This window comes from Ursus maritimus, unplaced genomic scaffold (assembly GCF_017311325.1).
Source record: "Ursus maritimus isolate PB19 unplaced genomic scaffold, ASM1731132v1 scaffold_2, whole genome shotgun sequence".
Classification (NCBI taxonomy): Eukaryota; Metazoa; Chordata; class Mammalia; order Carnivora; family Ursidae; genus Ursus; species Ursus maritimus.
The window spans coordinates 35,931,801-35,953,241 of record NW_024424452.1 but is presented as its reverse complement, the minus strand read 5'-3'; the positions used below and the strand labels follow the sequence as shown (position 1 = coordinate 35,953,241).

Genomic DNA, 21,441 nt, shown 5'->3' with positions numbered 1-21,441 from the left:
AGCAGGAATGAAGGTGGGGTTATCATTACAAATTCTACAGACATTAAAAGGATAATAAGGAAACATTCTGAACAAATTCATAGCAAATATTTAACAACTTAGGTGAAATGGATAAATTCCTTGAAAAAAATTAAATTTATCCAGGGTGACAGAAGATGAAAGAGAAATTCCAAATTGCTTTATATCTAATAAAGAAATTCAATTTGTTTTCAAAAATATTTCCACAAATTAAATTCTAGGCCTAGAATTTTTACCAGTGAAATACATCAAACATCCAAAGAAAGCAATAACACCAATCTTCATAAACTATTTCAGAAAACAGAAAAAGAGTATTTCCTGAGAAGTTTTATGACGACAGCATAACCCTAATCATCAGTGTGCCAGAGACACTACACGCGCACAATAAAGAAGAGACCGATATCCCTTATGAACGCAGACACGGAGCTCCTAAATGAAAAATTAGCAAATCAAATCCTCCAATATGTAAAAATGATGCCACATCATGACCAAATGGGTTTATTCCAGGGATGCAAAGCTGTTTAGCACTAGACCATCAATCAAATAATTTACTGCATGAACAAATAATCGTAGAAAAAACGGCACCAACAGCCTCTGGACGAAGAGCAGCTGAGAGTACGGTACTAAGCCAACGGCAGAGGGCAGGCCCTTCGGCGGGAGGTAGCAGCTGCCACTACATTCCAAGAGACTGTTGCCATTGTGGAACGTAGGCCAAAACTCCCAGAACTTTTCATTTTCCAAAGAAATAAGCAATTCAAATATTTACGTGAAATCTGACTTCAAGTATTTGCAACTACTTTTTTCCCCCTAATATTTGGGCCAAACACAATTTGTTTACAGCCAGAATTAGCCTGTGATTGCTAGTTTGCAAGTCTTTTCTCATCTTCTATCTTGAAAATGAAGCCCATGAGAAAGTTTACCAGAGAGAATGAGTAAAGCTTCAAATAAAGGCTCCTACTCCTGCTTGGTAGAAATGCATCAGGAAACAACTTTTATGGGGGCGCCTGGGTGGCGCAGCGGTTAAGCGTCTGCCTTCGGCTCAGGGCGTGATCCCGGCGTTATGGGATCGAGCCCCACATCAGGCTCCTCCGCTTCTTCCTCTCCCACTCCCCCTGCTTGTGTTCCCTCTCTCACTGGCTGTCTCTGTCTCTGTCAAATAAATACACAAAATCTTTAAAAAAAAAAAAAAAAAAAAAAAAGGAAACAACTTTTATGGAAGCAGATGATCTTTTGACCGTGGGATAAACAGAGATTGGCAAATGTTTCTTGGAAAGGGCAGACAGTATGTATTTTAGGCCTTCTGGGCCCTGTGGTCTCTCATGCTCAACTCTGCCATCACAGCAGGAAAGTGGCTGCAAACGTGAAAGTTTAAGCATGCCTGGGCCCCCATAAAACTTTATTTACAAAAACAGGCCGTGGCCTCACCCAACCCAAAGGCCCTAGCTTACAGAACCTTGGGTGAACCACAAAGGAAAAGACTGGTATATCTGACAAAATTAAGAACTTCTGTTCATCAAAACCCCCCAAAAAAACAGACACCAGGATGAAAGTGAAGCAGCTAGCCACACCTGGGAGAACACATTTCCAACAATCATTACTGACAAAAGATAGTGATAGAAGATTAGCGCCCATAAAGAGCATATACAAAAATATATAGTAAGAAAAGGCAACCAATCCACAAGAAAATATTGAGGCAAAAGACATGAAAAGGATTTCACAGAAATGGAAACAAATGGCCAATAAACCACGGAAAGAAGAGGCTCAACTTCATTAGCAATTCATCAAAACAACTGAAATCACAACTGAAACATCATTTTGTAACCATCAAATTCACAAACGTTTAAAACGTCTAAAATCCCGAGTGTCAGTGAGGACATGGCACAGCGGCAACTCTCTCACACAGACTTGGTGGAATGTACATCAGGACCCACACTGGAAGACAGTCCCAACTGCGTAGTAACAACGCATATCCTAAACCCAGCAACTCCACTCGGGCCACACCCCAGAGAAATGCACGTGTCCGCGGGGCAGGGTGCCTGGACCAAGTGCGTGGCTGCCTCCACACTCCACACAAGCCACACGCCCGCACCCGCGGGGAGAAAGAGCTGCGGTATCTTCTCACGATGGAGGGTTACAGGACAATGACACCGCTACATCTTACAGATAATCCTGCACCACTGAGCTGGACGGTTAGTTCATGTACTTCCTGATGTGTGTCTTGTAATCAAACACACACAGTCACAAGATAGCATTCATCACTCTCCAGACGTGCAAAGATTATAAATTAGCCTGAAAATACCAAGGACTGGAGAGGGCTGTGGCGCCAAGGGGCCTTTCATACGTCGCTGATGGGCGTATACAGTGGCCTGTGATTTAAGCAGACCTGGGAACAGCCTCAATGCCCCTCGGGAAAGGGCTGAGTGAGGGGCACCCACACAGGAGACAGCACAGCTTGCGCAGTCAAGGGAAACGGACCCCGAGACGCATCGCAGGAACGGCCAGAGAGGCCTGACCGCATACCTGGTGCAGTGGGTGCGCACCCCCATGTCGCCCCGGGGGCTTTTCCTGGCACCCCTGCGCACTAAGGGTGGAAAGAGATATTTTTTCACTGTACCAACTGGTTCTGGAAAGCAGCCCTACTTTCTCAGTAACAAAAACTTGAAGGATTTTCCTCAGAAAACTACAACATTAGCCTTAACTCTGAACTCAATGCCGTCTTACCCATCGGACGAATCTCAATCTGAGACTCACAGTAAGGTCACACCTGACTTGACTGCTCTCAAAAGTGCCCCCAGCACCGGCCCCGGGCTCCTAGCTGTCCCCGCAGCATGCCAGCCTGCTCCTGCCTCAGGACCCTGGCATGGGCTGCTACCTCGGCTTGAGCCGCCCTTCCCCAGCCACCTTCCCCCCTTTCCAGGCTGCGCTTAATGCCACCTTCCACGGGAGGCCGTCCCTGACCACTCTCTATCAGGATCCCCTTCCTGCTTTGGTTTCTTCATAGGGCTTGGCACCTAACATTCACGTTGCATTTACTTGTCTCCACCCCAGCACCGTGGAGGGCCAGGATTCTTGTCTGTTTCGTCCCCAGGGCAGCACCCAGCACCAGAGGCAGTACTGGGCACACAGGACTCAGCTTAGATGATGAATGAACTGCTAGCACTACGCCACATGGGAGACGTTCTGGTGGGCTAACCCGGACTGCCTCAAGTCTGTCTTTCCCATGATGATGCTAGTCAGAGCAGGCCCTCAATAAACACGTGGTTATTTTCTCAGAAGGCACAGACACATAACTCAAAGAGCTTCACAGATTATAGGTCTAGATTGGTGACCCACCAATTTTGGTGGCTGGTTTTGAAATCACTGAATGCGGGTTAAAGCAATATTTTTTTTTTTAAATGAAATGGAGGGTTGCCTGGGTGGCTCAGTCGGTCAAGCGTCTGCCTTCGGCTCTGGTCTTGATCCCAGGGTCCTGGGATCGAGCCCTGCATGGGGCTCCCTGCTCAGCGGGGAGCCTGCTTCTCCTTCTCCCTCTGCCCCTGCTTGTGATCTACTCACTCTGTCACATATATAAATAAAATCTTTTTTAAAAAATGAAATGGAAAGTATCACATGATAAAGGTATTTATGAAACTCTTTCAGCTAAACAGGTACACATACTTGTATCGCATACTCTCACATATCCTGTATATAACAGGTCACAGTACAAATGCATTTCTTACAGGGAGCTTATGACAACAGAAGTTAGAAATTTACTCATCTCATTTCAGCATAAACATTTCTAAGTTTAAAGCTTTGGGGTGGGTGGGGGGCCTGGGTGGCTCAGTCAGTTAAGTGTCTGCCTTGGCCCAGGGTCCTGGGATCAAGTCCCACGTCGGGCTCCCTGCTCTGCAGGGAGCCTGCTTCTCCCTCTCCCTCTGCCTGCTGCTCCCCCTGCTTGTGCTGTCAAAGAAACAAAATTAAAAAAAATAAAAAATAAAGCTTTGGGTTCTAGAAAATATTTCTTTAAAAATAAGTTTGCTTTGTAAACTTAAAACTCCATAAACTAAAGGTACTTTCAGATCAGTGAAAAGGAGAATGCTCTCCCACAAAGTAGAAATACTATCCTGGAAAAACTGTAGTTCTTTACAATGTAGCCTCTAGCTTTTCCCCCTGAACATCTCCAATTATTTTACCAGTGTTTTATGCTGATACGCATGAAATTCTTTGCTTTTCAGTAAGTCAACACGGACAGTTTCATTCTTCAACTTTCACCAAATACCACAGGTTAGCTATTCACATCTGAAATTTCTCCAAACGTTTCATTCCTTAAGTTCTGTAATTACGTCTAACGTTTAAGTTTTTCAATGTTTTGAAGATTTTGTGTATTTTAGAGAAAGAAAGCGAGAGTGAGACAGCACACGCACGCACACACGTGCAGGGAGAGGGACAAGCAGACTCCGCGCTGAACACAGAGCTGGACTCAGGGCTCCAGCTCACAACCCTGAGATTGTGACCTGAGCCAAAATCAAGAGTTGGCTGCTTAACCGACTGAGCCATCCAGGCGCCCCAAGTTTTTCAATATTCTAGACAGAACGTTCCTCTTTCTACTTACATACCAAATAAGGAATTATACTCCCTCAAAAATTTCTAAGTTCTTACCTCTGGCATTCTCGAACATTTTCACTGCTTCCTACCTGTTCTAATCATTTATTCAGCTGTACTGATACTCTATCAAGAAACATCAACTCTCCAAATACAAAGAAACAAAAAGGGAGGGGTACCTCCTAAGAGTCAAAATATAGGACATAAAACCCACACCCTGAGCTTTAGTCACCCAAGGCTATTCCTGTCCCCACCAACAACCCCTCTTTCTCTTTTATTACTTATTTTAAATATTTTATTTATTTGAGAGAGAGCACACACGCACAAGTAGGCAGAGAGGCGGGCAGGGGAAAAGCAGGCTCCCCACTGAGCAGGGAGCCCGGATACGGAGCTCAATCCCAGGACCCCAGGGTCATAACCTGAGCCGAAGGCAGATGCCCAACTGACTAAGCCACCCAGGTGGCCCCCATCTTTCTCTTTTAAAAAACCTGCTGCTAACAAGTTTTATAATCTAGTTTCCCAGCCCACATCTGGAAACTGGCAGAGGAGGGAACGTGGCCCCAGGGAGGCCCAGCCAGCTAAACAAGAGGAAAGAAGGCTAAGAACTTAGCAACACTCAAGTAGCAGTTCCACTTCACAGACGGAGTCGTCCTACCCAGTGGCCCTCAAGAGCCTGTGTGTTACCAGAGAAAACCATAGACTAACACTCACAATGACCCTGAAAACATCAAAAGAGAAGGTTCAGTTACGTTCCATCTGAGGTACTTGTTTTAGAAAGACTTCTAATCTTAACGGCTAAAATGAAATGTTTTACTTCTTTAAAAGTAAGCTTCACAGAACATCCCCTCAGGCGCTCCATTCTCCATAAATGGGAGAAGACTGGCGTGTGTGAACCACAGTGGCCACGCACCACGCTGGCTACCTGACACATCCAGTTCCACTACAAGGATGGAGACCTATTTGTTAATAGTATTGCCATATAATCTTTCGGGTTTTTTTAATAGTGTATTCCTTTTGGCTCAAAAGAACTTTTTAAGGTTCTAATCACATGTCTTAATTATATGGCTGCTGAATAACTGAGCTACTCTCAGAATTAGTTAAGCCCATGACTCAGGTACACCTGAATTCAATTTCCCTGATCTGCGGGCATTCACCCGATGAAAAAGCAAGTGGGGATGATGCCCAAGTAGATAGCGGTTCTTTTTTTTATTTTATTTTATATTTTATTTTATTTTTATTTGACAGAGAGACAGCCAGCGAGAGAGGGAGAACAAGCAGGGGGAGTGGGAGAGGAAGAAGCAGGCTCCCAGCGGAGGAGCCCAATGTGGGGCTCGATCCCAGAACCCTGGGATCACTCCCTGGCTCGATCCCAGAACCCTGCGATCACGCCCTGAGCCGAAGGCAGATGCTTAACGACTGAGCCATGCAGGCGCCCCAGATAGCGACTCTCTAAGCTACAATTTTCATTGTCTGTAATTCCTAGTGGCTTCAGCAGCCATAGCAGAAATGAACACCCCAAAATCTATCTTTATTGAATGCTACAGAATTTCTTTGTAGAGTAAGCAAACAGTTTCCTAGTAGAAGTCAAGTCTTCCGTATCTAGACTGAACAAGACAGGATTTAAGAAAAATTCTAGCTGGCTACTTAAGGGCACCAAAAATGTAATTCAAGAACATCCTCTGGCTTTGAACTAAAACATTTCACTGGAGTGTGATGAACTGGATACACTGCACTGACGCCAGGTCAGTACTCTGGTTTGAGACAGAGACCACCACCACTGCCCCAGTAAGTTTCCCTACAGAAATCACCTCTGTTACCTGGGACTGGACTTTGGGGACAGAGGGGAGAAATGTTTGTTTTCTCATCAATCCAAATCCATCCCCCATCCCTTCAAGCAGTGTTTGTCTAAATGCACAAGGGCAGCAAACACTTAGGATTTTTTTTTTTTTGCCTTAATTCTGGCCAACTACTCAGCAGTAACTAATAAGGCCTTCGCTAGCCTATTACATTTAGGTTGATCTTCTGCAGGTAACACGGCCCCTCTGGTACTAACCAAGCGCCTCACGCCCACAGCCCACCTGGTGCCTCTAGCACAGCCAGCCGCTCACCCTTTGCCTATGTGACTCGTTGGTGCTGACCAAGGCTCCAGAAGCGTGGTTTATAGAGGTGGCAACGCCATTCGGGGTCTAAGCAGTTAAGGATCAAACCCATTATCGTTACGCTATGTTAGCAACGGGAAGAGCTGTTTCACGGAGAGTGAAATGTGCCCCACAAGTGCTGCTCCGCTCATTCTGCAGAAAGCCTGGGAACACCTGAAATTTGCCTCAATTCTCAAAGGCTGCAACACAAGAGGTGTGAGGGCATGCATTAAACAGCACGGGCCCCCAAAGTGAGGGCAGAGGGAGGAAGCAAAATAAATCAACAAAGGGTCCAGGTGGGTTCATTCTGGGAAATAAACTGGCAATGCTGGAGCCCTACAACAAAGGGGAGAACCCTGCTCCTCTGACTTCTCTGGTGCAGACTCCTCACCTCTTCCAAGTCTCACTTCTTTTTTTTTTTTTTTTTAAAGATTTTATTTATTTATTTAACAGAGAGACAGCCAGCGAGAGAGGGAACACAGCAGGGGGAGTGGGAGAGGAAGAAGCAGGCTCATAGCGGAGGAGCCCGATGTGGGACTCGATCCCGGTACGCCGGGATCACGCCCTGAGCCGAAGGCAGACGCTTTAACGACTGCGCTACCCAGGCGCCCCCCAAGTCTCACTTCTAAGCCAGAAAATTCCAGCAAAGGTTCCAGCTTACAGAGACTGGAAAAGGCAGAAGACACTAACTCGAGGCCCAAGCAGTCCTACTGCGGCTGCCTCATGATGGGGTCCTGGCGATGTCAACAGTAAGAATGAGTGTCCTCGAGAGTAGGACACAGGGCTTGGGCTGTGGTATCAAGGCAGTTACACAGCCACGTGAAATGACCAACCCACCACCCTCTCCACCTTGCAACACAATCATCTGCTTCTGGGTACCAAGCCTGTTGCTGGTTTTTCAGGCTGGTTGTCTTTTCTTTGGGAGGTGGTTTCTTGTTTGTCTACCGGCAAATCCATTACTTCTGTTACTCGTCAGAACTGGTGGAAAGGTTTGGTGGCAGTTTACATTTTTATTATGAACATTACATTTTCCTATTATCCAGGTTCTGACAGCCCTACTCCTTATAATAACCACCTTTTACCAGGAGGAATTACTCATTGGTTCTCAACTACCAGTCAACTTAAGATTCACCAGGGACAACACTGTCTGTAATCAGCCACCCACCTGGTCCTGAGGGCGTGCAGGACCTCACAGTGCCTGCAGCTGGGTTCTCCAAACACTGGCCCAGGTCTGGCACTGTGCCTGTCAATTACAGAAAATGGTCCACAAGTTCACATCTAACAGAAGAGAAAGGACATAATCTTCAGCCTCTTTCACCCTCACTCCCATACATTCCCATTTCTTGTCAAACCCAATCATTCAGTAGCGCTTCCCTACCCTGCAACTGGTGCTGTCAAGACTAGGCCCATAACCCTCTCTTCTGTGAGATCCACACGAGCAATCATCCACATGTTTCTGCACTCCCTGACTGGCCACACAGGCCTCCAGTATGGCCTAGTACACTGCCTGGAAAACACATGCTCCCACTTAACCTCTGACCCAAATGTCAGGGTCACATCATCTTTAAGTCCCAGAGAACATTCAAAATATGCTTTTAATTTTTTTTTTAAAGTAATCTCTACACCGAACGTGGGGCTCAAACTCATAACCCTGAGATCAACAGTTGCAAACCCTTCTGACTGAGCCAGCCAGGTGCCCCTCAAAATATATCTGTTGAATAAACTAAGTAATGAGCAAAAATAAAAAATAAAAACTCCACAAGCTGAGACTGTTCCACACCTCACAGAGAAGGTGGGAAGGACTGGGATGGTTACAAAGTCAGACTCTCAGATGTGAAGCCAAGCACATGCTAACATTTGGCAACACTTTCTCAGCAACAGAGAAAAAAAATACAGGTGAATTCCGAATTTTCTGTAGAGGTGATTTCTCTTATTCTTCCCCCCCCCCCATTGTATAAGATACGTATTTTCTAGGCTAAACTCACCCATCCCTCCAAACAACTGTACCTTCATGACTGCCCACAGAGGTGGGTAGCAAGGGCATCTGCAATATGTCACGCTTCCAAGAATAGGTTCTCAATCTTAGATTCAAACAAAAGACTGCATGGACAGAGCACCTTGATGGAAGTTCAGAAGGAGAGGACGCAGATTATTAAGGGAAAGACTTAAAAAATCAGAGAACAAAAACTGGCTGGGCTGAAAACTGGCCTGTCTTCCCAGTGGAAGAGACACTATGTACAACATACATGGCTGCAACATCTTAGAACACGAACAAAAAAGAAAAGAACCTTAACCTCCAGAGAAAGGTAAACAAAAAAACCCAAAAAACACCAAGTTAGCTACAAGAGAAACAATGAAAATAATATGACTGCTCATCCGTAACTCAGGCGCTAGAAAACAGCAGAGCAATCTCACTCTTTGAAGGAAAATTATTTTGACCTGGAATATAATACCCAGACAATGTACTATACAGGTATGGGGAAACATAAAATCTTGTAGACATGGTGCAGCTTAGAAAATTTAAAACCCAAAGACAACTTCTGCAAAACTAGCACAAGGGTATACTCTCATATGACAGAAAATAAATCCTAAAGAAGGAAGACGGTGAGCACAAGCAAAAGTATAAAACTTACAGTTGTCTTATCGGTTAATGCATGTTATTTTTAAAAATTGTTTTAAAAAAAAGGGACACTACACCAAAATTTAAAACTTAGGTAATAGAAAAAAGTGTAGGAGACAGGAAAAAGAAATTCATAGAAGATATACGAATGGCCATTCAACAAATGAAAACATTCTCACTAACCACGGAGGAAATGCCTTGATAGAGGTAGTCTCACTCCCTGCTAATGGGAATATAAGCTGATAAAGCCTTTTTGCACAGCAATTTGGCAATGTCAGCTAACATTTCAAATATGCACAGCCTAAAACTCGAATTCTGAAATTCTAAAGAAATGCCATACACGAGCACGAAGATTTAAACACTCACCCATTCCACACAACACTGTAATGACAAAAACAAAAAATCATGGAAATCTTTATTACGTCCATTAACAAGACTCACAGCTAAGTAAATGACTATTCGTCCACAATACAGGAAAGTTGCATGCCCGTCGAAAGCCACAGACCAAGCTTACTGACGCCAGGATGTATTAGCTTTGCAGAGAAGGTCAAAAACAATTCAGGAGCAAACTGCATATACGGGTTAGGCATTTTCACATAAGAACAGACATCTGTCCACATGTGTGTAACTGTGCGCAGTCTGGAAAGAACGCTAAAACGTTCACCCACAGCTTCTTCCGAGGAGAGAGTAAGAAAGAAATTATGGTTCTTTTTTTTTTTTTTTTTTTTTGGCCCCAACGTTTATTTGAGCACCTACCAATTTCAGGTCCTGGGAATACGGGGGTCAAGAACCGAGTCAAGGGGCTGCACGAGGGCAGAGGCGGCTCTGCCTGGGTCGCGGCCGTGTCCCGGGCGGAGTGGGCACTCAAGTGTCGTGCCTACCGATGCTGAGGAAGTGACTTCCGCATCACCCCGGTATAACACGACTTGGGGGCGGGGAGCAATAAAATCGCCACGAAGCGGCTTAAATGATCACCCAGGTGAAGTTCGTTCCCACTACCCGAAACTGCCCTCAGCTGCAGGAGCGAGGAGCCCTCGACCTCTCCGCCTCAAGCCGGGCCGAGGGCTCGACCAGAAGTCCCTGCAGGAGTCCCGCGGGCCAGGGCTCAACCCCCTACCTGAGGGCGGGTGGGGGAGGAAACCCCGGCAGCCCGGCGCCTCCGGGACGCTCAGCGCTCGCCGCACATGTGGCGCGTAAATCTCACAGAACCTCCGTGCCTCCCGGGGAGGAGGAAGCGGACTCGGGACCTGGAGGAGGTCCGCCCGCCCACCCATCCACGCGGCCCTTCTTACCTGTCGGGGCGGCCGCCAAGGCCGGAGCCCGCAGGCTGCGACCCCACAGCAGCAACAACCGCAGCTCGCGCGCCATGTCTGTCCTCCTCAGCGCCCGTGCATCACGCGCGGCGGGGGTGGGGCGGGGCGGGGCCTTCCTCGGGCGCGGCGCGCTGACGTCATGGTGAGCGCAGGGCTGCCCGGCCCGCCGCCTGCGCCAGAGAGTGGGCGGGGCCTCCGTGGCTCGCGCGGGGACAGCCGGGCCTGGGGGCGGGCCCTCCGTGACCTTGTGTCGCGTTGTCAAGGGCGACGGGCCGAGCGCGCGGGCCGCGGGGCACTGGCCCGCCAGCTGGGCCTCACGTCGCGCATCCCTAAAATGGGACTGACGTTCGCAGGCACCCGGAGAGTGCGAAAAGGCGGCGCGCGGGCGGAGGCTGTTGACGTCCCCGGGCCACCTGCACCACCCAGGCTGGGGGAGAAGGGGAAGGGGCGGGCTTCAGACTGGACGTGTCCACTCCCAAGCGCGAACGCAGGAGCCGCCCCCACCAGCGGGAGGGGGATTATTCCTTCCCCGTCTCCTGCTGGAGGTGAGGCTGAGGTTGAGACCCACCACTTCTTTTCTCTTGATTAAGGAAAAAAAAATTTTTTTAATTGAAGTATGGTTGACACACAAAGATTAGTTCCAGGTGTGGAACGTAGTGATTCAACAGCGCCGGCCGGTGTGCTGCGCCCACCCCCGGTGTAGCTGCTGTAGGGAGCGACCAGTGACTTCAGTCGCTGTGCGGTGCCGCCCCGGCCCCCATCAACGCTCTTTCTCGCCCAGTGCCACGCCACGCCACGCCACGCAACGTGCAGGTTCTCTGCCGTCGTCTGAAGTGAGGCCCCGGCGCCCACCCCACCCCCCCAGCTGATTCTGAGACTCCCTGCCAGAGCAAAAAAAACTGCAAAAACGGAGGTGCTGGAGATTTGACCCGAGCTGCAAAGTACACGAGTCAGGGGAGGGTTCCCCTGGAGCCCAGACACAGTCGGGGCGCTGGGAGGGGCACTTCTGGGACTCTATCAGGTGGAAGGTGTGAAGGATGAGCCCCACGTGCCAGGCTTCAGCAACTGTGAATAATGTCAGGGGGTGGGCGGACTTGGTTGGAAGAGCAGCTCTGTGATGTTGGAGGAAGACTCCACCAACCTTCTCAGTGGTCCCCAAGGCAGCTGATCATACACTCCACAGTCACCGCGCTCTAGTGCCTCTCCTGCACACTTAGAGTCACTTACAAACCCCAGCCTCCAGGCCCTGCACAACCTGACACCTGCTCTCTCCTTCCCCGGCCAGGCAAGCCTGGACCAGGCCAAGCCGGTCCAGTGGGTCACTGCCGCTGCTCTGGGGGAACTGTTTTGGGGTGCCTGGGTGGCTTCGTCAGTTAAGTGTCTGCCTTCGGCTCAGGTCATGATTCCAGGGTCCTGGTATCCAGTCCCACATCAGGCTCCCTGCTCAGCAGGGAGTCTGCTTCTCTCTCTACCCCTCCCCCTGCTTGTCTTCTCTCTGTCAAATAAATAAAAAAAAAAAAAAAAAAAAAAAAAAAAAAAAAAGGATGACGGGCATCTTGTGTCAACTGTCCTTCAATAAAAGATAAAATTTAATTTTTTTTAAAAAACGACAGGCAGGACCTGGGCCCTGTAGAGGGCAAACCCACCAGGTTCCAGACATTTAGCAGCGCCTCCTGTTCTCTCTTAGCCTGTGGACTGACTTCTGACATCCTCAGATGTTCAAGAAACCAGTCTCTGTTACCTCAGGGAACTGTGGCTTTTAAGATGCCTAGGGATCCCAACCAAGTGTTGAGGGGGCCTGGGCAGATTTCAGCCCCTATGCATACAAGGAAAATGGAAGAAGGAAAAAAATGATTAGATGCACATACAGAAGTTGACCTGACAGAAACTGGCAGGGACTTGCTTGGGGAGAGCCGAGAGAGAAGCAGAGGAGGAGAGGGTCCCTGGGTCTCCTGACCACTACTGTGGCTTCTACGAGGCTGCCCATTCCTTCTCCAGAGGTCACTGCCTTCCCCTGGAATGAGCACTAAAATAAATAAAACTTAAAAAAAATGATTACAATGGTAATCTTTATGTATGTTGCCCTCTGGAAAGGAAAAACAAATGTGTCTCCCTTTACCTTCCTTTCTTTGTTCAAGGCACTAACTTCTGGGTGAGCTTCTCCCCTCATGGGGCAGCATCCTGGGAGTTCCCAGAGGAGGAAACACTCGTGGCTATAGGGTACTTTTTGGCCTGGAAAGGGCCTAGGGATGATGGGATTTTCTTCCAATTTCATAAGCCCTCTTATAAGGCATCTTAATTTTTGAGTCCAGTCCTTAAGGACTGGCCCTTTGCCTGGGTGCCAAGGGCCCCTAGCCCAGCCAGAGGCCCAGTCCACAGCAGCACCTGGCATCAGGCCCCAGCAGGTAAGCGGCTATCATGGAGCTCCCCTCACCAAGGCTGCATCTCTCCAGGTCTGAAGAGGGTCCCCTCAGTCAGGATTCTCTGGTCCGATGGGGTATCGGAGGACAGGGTGGAAATGCAATCCATCCGGTATGTTCCCACGCCACCAGGCACAGGTCAGAGGGGGCCGTGGTCTCAGGGTCACACAGGTGTCTTCTGAGCTCAGGAAACAGGAAGGACAGGCCTGACCCCAGCACCTCCTCCACGAGTTGGGTACTCTTTCTGCTTCTTTGGAAGAGAAGTTGGTTTTGCTCACAATCTGCGTTTTTACAAATGCACTTCACAGGACATCTTTCTGTATGTACCTCTTTGTCTCCTGGGTTCGGCCCTCGCTCCTGTCCTGTCCAGGGGACCTCAGCCGCCAGTGCTCCTGCCATGTACTTTTTCAGGGATTTGAGGACAAAAGGGGACAGAAGGTGCCGGCTCAGAACAAATGCTGCGAAGGGGACCAAAGAACCACTTGACCAAACGCCCTCTCCCTGCACCCATGTTTATCGTGAACATTAAGACTAAGGCAGTTTCGGGGCACCTGGCTGGCTCTGTTGGCGGAACGTGAGACTCTTGGGGTTGTGTGTTTGAGCCCCATGTTGGGTGTTAAGATTACTTAAAAAAAATCTTTAAGGAAAGAAAAAAAGACTAAGGCAATTTCAAAGTCAAGATGGTTGTTCTTGGGGTGCCTGGGGGGCTCAGTTTGTTCGTTGTCTGTCTTCGGCTCAGGTCGTGGTCCTGGGATCCTGGGATTGATCCCCATGTTGGGCTCCCAGCTCAGCCGGGAGTCTGCTTCTCCCTCTGCCTCCAGCTTGTGCTCTCTCTCTTGCTATCTGTCCTTCGCTCAAATAAATAAATAAAATCTTAAAAAAAAAAACCCAAAACAATGGTTGTTCTTGGTCCCCTATGGCCTTGCTACTCCAAGTAGGGCCAGGCCTTATCTGGGAGCTTGTTCGAAACTCAGAAGCTCAGTCTGCCCACCCCCTGGCCCAGACCTACTAAATCAGGGTGTTAGCAAGATCCCAGGTAAGCCGTCTGCGGGTCAGAGCTGGGCAAGCGCTGTGCGGAGCGCGGGGCAGCATCCGGGAGGATGGACTGTGCTCACACTGGCCCTGACCAAGAGACATCTCCTTGTTCCCAACACGGGCTGGGGTCGGTGCTCCGGCTTCGAGCCCTGACACCACCTTGCACCTTCCTCCGGTGGCTGATTGTGTCCCTCGGCGGAGTTCTCTAAGGGCTGTGGTCCGTGCCTAGGATGTGCTCGGGAAATGTTTGCCAAGTGTGCAAACTCGGTGCTGGGACAAGACCTGGGTATTTTCCTGTGAACTAGAAGCAGCAGAAGTGCACCCCTCAAATCGCCTGTTCTGGAGGGAAGGGGGCCTCGGCTCAGGCCCCCTCATGTCTTTCCTGCCATTTCTCACACTTGGCAGTCCTCTCCCCACAAGAGAACCCCTTTTCCTCACCCAGGAAACCACAGACCAGAATGCCAGTGTCTGGAGGGTTGGAACAGCGAGAACCGGCTTCCCCAGCAGCTCCGAAGTTCCCCTGTGCTTTCCTGGCTGCGGAGGTCCAGCCCTCACAGGGGACACCTGTCCTGGCCGCTGAACACCGGGCAACTCTGGTTGCCTCCTGCGCAGAACCCTGGCCTCCCTCGAGTCTGCTGCCTCTTTCTCTGCACCTCCCCCCTTCGGACTGGTCCCCAAGACTCTCTCTTCCTGACTACCCAGCCTCCAGATCCTCAACTCGTGGCAGCACATGAAACAACCCTCCCTCTTCTGAGGCCCCCAAACCTGTGCCAGCTGTGAGGGGTCCTGGGTGCAGTCAGAGACACAGGAAGTGTCCCGGCGCGGGGAGCCCCGGCACACCACCCCCACCCTCCTTCCAAGGATGTCTGCTCTGGATGTTTTCCTAAAGGACCACCCTCACCTGGAACATTCTCTAAACATCACTACCGGCCTTGAGGATCTTCAGGTCTGGACTCTGTTGATATGCTGATATAGGACTACTTTAAACATTGGCTTATAAGAGGCTTCCTTGTTGCTGGCCCAGAGCCCTGGGGTCCCGGGACCAGAGCATAAAGCCCATTTCAGTACCAGGCCCCCCCTAGGCGCTGAACTGGCAGACACCACACTCAGGCAGGCCAGGTCCCTCTTCATCCCGTGTGAGGTACTGATTACCACGTATGGCCTGCGACGTTTGAGGGGTTAGAGGTATTGTAATGATCCCCCCTCTCCTCCAGGTATCCCCAAAGTGAGTTTAAGGTGAGCCTACGGAGCAAGCATAAGCAGGGGAGGAAAGCGCTTTCTGGGCCCAGTGGTGAAGAGCGTGGCTCTGGCGGAGCGGCCCACACCTGCCCCTGCCCACTGCCCGTGAACTTGGGCAGGTCCCCCACACCGTCCGGTCCCCCACACCGTCCTCCTAGCTCATGGCCAGGACCGAGGAGTTAATGATGCCTTCCAACAGCACTTGTTACCAAGCGTCACCACGGCAGGCAGGCCGAGTTAAGAGCCCACTCCCCGCCAAAGCCCTGGCTCCTGGTGGCCGCCACGCCAATGTGCTCACTCACCATCCCTCCACCGTGACGCCGCAGGCCTCCACTTCCCGTGAGCTCACCTCCCGCTCGTCTCTCAACCCCCCGAGTGTGTCCGGATCAGCCTGACCAAGGTGTTCCATCAGCGCCTGTGCAGTCTCCACTGGATGCCGTAATGTGACACTGGTGCCACCGTCCATACAGCCTGGCAAATCCTCTGGAGGAAGGCGTGTGCGCCCCGAAGGGACCGTCTGCCTTCTCACCGCTTTGCCACAGTTCTTGTCCTTCAGCCTGGGGCTACATCCGCTTAAATTTCAAAACCGACCCATTTCCCTACTCTTGACTTTGCACAATGAAACCATACCCAAGTAATGCAGTGGCATGAGCACAGGACATCCTGGGAAGGTCCGATAGGGTTTTTCTGGCCCCCATTCCTATGCGCTCCTGTGCTCCTACTTGCTAAGGTGGCCCGGCCGGAGTGCCGACTTCCCAGCACGGTCCTTGGGAGACGTGCGGCCCAAAGGCACGCTGGCAACCAACCTGCTCTCAGCTCCTTCATGAAAGGACTTTCCTTTTTCAGATCAGCTTATTTTCCCCGTGCAGCGTTAGAAGCAAGTTTTGGTAAACGGAATCTTTGGTTCCATTCTGTAGCAGTCAAAAACAGGGGAGAAAGTGACGTCTTCAGCCTGAGATCTTATAAGCCTTAGACACTCCACCTTGTTTTCCAGATTGCATCCTACTCCTGTTTCTAACATGTTAAGTTCTCAGAAACATCATCGAACACACGTACTAGGCACACTCAACCGAGACCCTTCCATTTGAAGACCCTTCCCTCTTAAGACCCTTCCATCTGTAAGCTAATTCTAGGGGTCGTTAGCCAACTGGGACCATCTTTGAATCCAAGCAGTTTTACCAGCTTTTATTATAAACACCAGCACATTTCAAGTTTCCTCTTTTTGATCACAAATATAGGACTTTTTCTTCTTCTCTTAAGTATACAGCATGAGACACAGCGCCGGGGCTTTCCAGCTGTCTTACAGAAATCTCCTTACGCCAAGCGCGGGGTTAGCATCCACAGACAACACCCTCGGCCGTATCCCTTGGCGGATTACAGAGGACATGGACTCCAAAAAGATGAGATCTGTACAGAGTTTTGGATCCCCGGACGACCTGAAAAAGATGCCCCCCACTGGCCCCATTCGATGGCTGCCCTGCACAATGCCCTCCTCCAGGGCCCCAGACGGCTCACCCCTTCTGTCTGAACACGGGATCAGGATTTTACTGTCAGTGGAGAGGGTCCCAGATTCCAGAAGCAAGTAAGCACATTAAGGATGGCCAGATGGCCACTGTAGGGCCGTGGCCCTGCTTTCCCTTTTGGGGATGTGGTGGAGGTGGCAGTTGGTTGGCAATGCTAGATGATGGTCTTATTGTCTGGCTTAATCTATGTTAAAACTCAAGATTTAAAGCTCTCTGTGCTAGAATTTGAAAGTTTTCTCAAGTTTAGATTCCCAAATCAAGTATTTTGAAATGATCTCTGTGAATACAGGTCCAAAAGGGAAGCTATTTGGGCCATAAATTACGAATTTGCCACCATAATCCCCCCACCCCCCAATCCGGGTTGGGGGACCAGGGACCCAAGAGGCAGGACTCAAGTCCCTTGTGCTTAGGGGAGAGGGGTGTTGCAGTCTAGAGGGCACACATCCACGCTCCTGGAGGTGCTCCTCCGCTCGGACGTGATGTTTACAGCATCCGGGGACTCAAGTGTCACCCTCTTGGTAAGGGCACCCGACACTGGACCCAGGGGGAGGGCAGGAGGGGTGGTGATGGTGGCGTGTGGGACCAAGTGGCCAGAAGCCCGTCCCTCAAAGCTGGAGGGCTCTTTCACCGCCATCACAGGCCCTGTTTTCAGAGGGTGGAGAACGAAGGCCAGAGCTCTTAGCAGCCCAGCTCAGCATCGGGGGCCACACTGCGTGCAGCATCCTCCCCTACAGGGCACAGGGTTTGAGGGGAAGCAGGAACCACCACCAGTCCCTGGAGCATATTTTTTGCACCAATTCCGGGATCTGCACATAGGAAAGGGGAGAGGGAGGTACTGCTGAAAAGCACCGCAGGAACCATCCCTACTCTGGTTTCTCGAGGCTTAGGGGTGGGGGACAGGAGACAAAGTGCTGCTTCGGACCCACCTGCAGCCCTAACTCTGTGGGTGAAGGTCCCCATGGAGCACTGAATCTATGAGGCCACCACTGAGCTTCACCACCTCGGTTCCTGGAGAGAGAACCACCCAGGCCTTGGCTGAGCCTGGCTGCCACCCGCATGGCCACCAGGACTGTGGTCCCCGCCTCTCCTCTGTGAGCAATCCACCAGAATCATGTCTTACAAAGAACAGACTCCAAAAATATATATAAATAAATAAAAACCTTAAACATTCTTACAGGGATCTTAAAGAACAGAATACATGTTAAAAACTTCAGTAATTTATATCAATTTTAAGCGGTACTTTATATACAATAGGGGGAAAAAACACATGCATAGTCCAAATACAATGTTGAAAACAGCATTTTCATAACAAAAACCCCCGAACACTAAGTGTTAATACCATGTACATGAATTCAAGAAGGACCACCCTTTTTGTCTGTTGCACACAGTTTATTTAACAATATGATATAAGAAATGAGTTGGTACTTTACCATTCTATACAGTGATTGAATCTTCTTGAATTTTCTTATTTATAGTAATTATAGCGCTTGCATGATTTACACTAGAATTGCTTTTCCTCATTTCAAGTTTCACATAGAAGAAAGAAAAGAATGCTTCTTCTCTATTAACATTAGCATGGTCTAAGAGAGTGTCAACCCTATTTTTTGTCTAAAACCAGTTTTATCAGAGAAACAAAGCAACAATTTCTACATCTGCAAGACAAGAGTTTGGCTTAGGCCAGTATGTATAGATAGATGTGTGTGTGGGTGTGTACGTGTGTGCACGCAGGAGCCAATTCCTATCGTCCAGGGGTAATACTTGGAGAACGCCCACAGAGTTCACTATAGAAAAAATCTTCCCGCAACGTCAGAAAGTTATCGGGATACATTATAAGCTTGCATTATTTCAAGAATCAGTTTCTGAATATTATTTTTCTTCTCACTTTTAAACATAAATGTTTAAAGTCTTGAAAATACAAATAAAAAATATGAATATAATGAACTTGTTTTTCCCGTTAAAAAAAGGCATGAGTCACCAGCAATGACGACAAAAAGAATCCAAACAAAACCCCCCTCCCCCCAAAACAAAAAAACAAAAACAAAAAACAAAAACAAAAAGAGAGAGAGAGAGAGAGAGAGAGAGAGAAAGAGAGAGAGACCAGATATTTAAATCAACTGGTTTTTAACAAAAAAATATATTCTTTGTATTGTTTCTTTAAACAGCAATCTACCCTTCCATGGCTTGGAAGTAGCAGTTCCATCTAGGAATAAAAAGAGCCTAGATGCCTGGATTTCAGTACAAAAGGTCCAAGAACATGAAAGGGGGGGGGGAAGCGATGCTCTCACAATGCTACAAACCCTCCACGAACTTTTCTAGGGTGTCTCCTGTGGTGTCGCCGACCAGGGACAGCTCACTGGACAACGCACTCCTGTTGGGGGTGTTCAGCTGTGGGAGCATTGCACTCTGTTCGGGGTTCCCCAAGTGTCCCTGATCTATGGAGCTGGCCATGGTGACTGCGAGTCCTGGGTGGGGGGAACCAGTCTGGGGCGAGACGTGGTGTGGCGAAGGCTGGGGCTGTATCCGTGGCGACGGGCTGGAATGTGGAGGCTGGGACTGGGGCCGCGGAGACTGGACAGGGGCCGGAGACCGCACCTGGCTACTGAGGGACGTGGCCATCTGCTGGCCGGGGAGGTGCGAGGCCTGCGGCTGTCCTGAGAGCATGTGCTGCTGGGGGCTCATGGGGTTCGGCTGGCCCGGGGACCCAATCTGCTGCTTCATCTGCTGCTGCTGCAAAATCCGCTGCTGCAGGGCCTGCTGGATGTTGGGGGTGCTGTCTGCGCCTAGCCCCGGCTGCCCCATCTGGCCGAGCTGTCCCATCTGAGCCGCCATCTGGCCCATGGAGCTGCCCTGGATGGGGAGGTGCTGCTGCATCCGCTGCTGCTGCATGGCTGGGGGGTAGCCTCCGGGTCCCTGGGGCTGCTGGAACTGGCCGTGCCCGGCCATGCCCCCGGCCATGCCCGCGCTGCCCTGTTGCTGCTGCTGCTGCTGCTGCTGCTGCTGCTGCTGTTGCTGTTGCTGCTGGAGCAGCTGCCTCCGGAGCATCTCCCGGTACTGTGGGTTCATACTCGCCATGCCGGGGTTGTGGCCCGGGTTCATGATGTTCAGGGCCTGGCCCTGGGGGTTCAGGCCGCCCATTGCCTGCTGCTGCGGAGGCACGCCGGGCCGGGGCCCGCCGGCTTGCATGGCGTTCAGGTTCTGCAGGCCGGGCTGCTGGTGCAGGCCGGGCTGGGCCTGGAGGCCGGGCTGGGGCTGGAGGCCGGACTGGGGCTGCAGGCCAGGCTGACTGGCCACGTACTTGGCCGTGCGCTGCTTGATGAAGGCCGCCATCAGCTGAGGATTGGACTTGAGGATGTTGAGCACCTGCTGCTGCTGCTGCGGGGAGCTGGGCGACTTCAGGGTCCGCAGCAGGTCCTGCAGGGCACCAGGCGAGATGCTCCGGGGCGGCTGCACGCCGGACATCCGCGGCCCGGCCACGGCCGGCTGGGCCTGCATGGACAGCACGGGCCGGGGCATGCCCGGCATCGGCTGCTGCTGGGGGAGAGGCGCCTGCTGCCACTGCCCGGGTGGCAGGTTGGGCATGACGGGCCCGCTGACCTGGTTGGGACGGGGCACGTTCAGGCCCACGGGGGCCATCTGGCTCACCGGGGTCACCATGCCCGTGCGCCCCGGGGGCATGCCATTGTTGATGTTCACGCGGTACAGGTGCTGCTGCTGCTGGGCCTCCCGCTCGATCTGCCGGGCCGCTTCCACCGCTGCCGGCGGGGGCTGGGCGGGGGGCGGCGGGGCCGGCACCTGGTTGGTGGGCTTCCCGGTGGACACCGTGGTGGGGGGCTGAGTCCGGGCCACATTGGGGAAGCCAGCTGGTGACATGCTCACGGGCGAGGGCTGGGGCTGGGCCGGGGGCTGCGGCGTCTGGGGCGTGCTAGGCTGCTGCGTGGGGGTCCCGGGCGGAGCTGAGGTAGGGGAAGGCAGGCTCTGCTGAGGCACATTGCGGGTGTTCATGGTGGCCATCCGCCGGCGCATGAGCTGGGCTTGCTGCAGGCGGTGCTGGATCTGCTGCTGGCGGAGCTTGTGTTTGATGTTGAGGCAGAAGGGCACCGGGCATTTGTTTTCTTGGCAGTGTTTGGCATGGTAGCAGCAGAGGGCGATGAGCTGCTTGCACACTGGGCAGCCCCCATTGGTCTTGCGCTTGCAGCCCTTGGTGTGCTGCACCACCCGCTTCATCTTCTGGCAGGACGGCAGCGAGCAGTTGGCGTTGCGGCACTGGCAGGCGTGCACCAGGGACTGGATGCAGCGCTGGATGCTCAGGCGCCGCGACTCCTGGGGGCTCTTGGACTGCGGCTCGCCCTGGCTGCTGCCCTCGTCGTCCAGGCCCAGCCCCCACTTCACCATCTTGTGGGCGTGGCTCTTCGTGTTGTAGCAGTTGATGCAAAGGTCGTAGTCCTGCGGACAAGCACAGGGCATGCGCCGCTGTTAGCACGAGGCCCCGTGTGACCAGACGCCCCGGCAGCGGCTGCCCGACACTACACGTGTGCACCCCGGGAGCCTCACCCC

The 21,441-nt window shown here is 51.1% G+C and overlaps 1 protein-coding gene across 2 annotated transcripts in view; it reads right to left on the bottom strand.

The window, feature by feature from the left end:
• Nucleotides 1–10,793, bottom strand: part of TRAP1 (TNF receptor associated protein 1) — a 44,045-nt gene extending 33,252 nt beyond the window's left edge. The window contains exons 1-3 of one of the 2 annotated variants that reach the window (XM_008696826.2): nt 10,650–10,686; nt 8,745–8,854; nt 7,903–7,980 (exon numbers count right to left, since the gene is read on the bottom strand). In XM_008696826.2, coding sequence (XP_008695048.1) covers nt 7,903–7,980; nt 8,745–8,781 — 115 coding nt within the window. In that variant the 5' untranslated portion in view covers nt 8,782–8,854; nt 10,650–10,686. Of the gene's footprint in view, nt 1–7,902; nt 7,981–8,744; nt 8,855–10,649 lie in introns of both variants that reach the window. The other variant, XM_040635412.1, reaches the window with a different exon arrangement.
• Nucleotides 10,794–21,441: the final 10,648 nt, after the last annotated feature.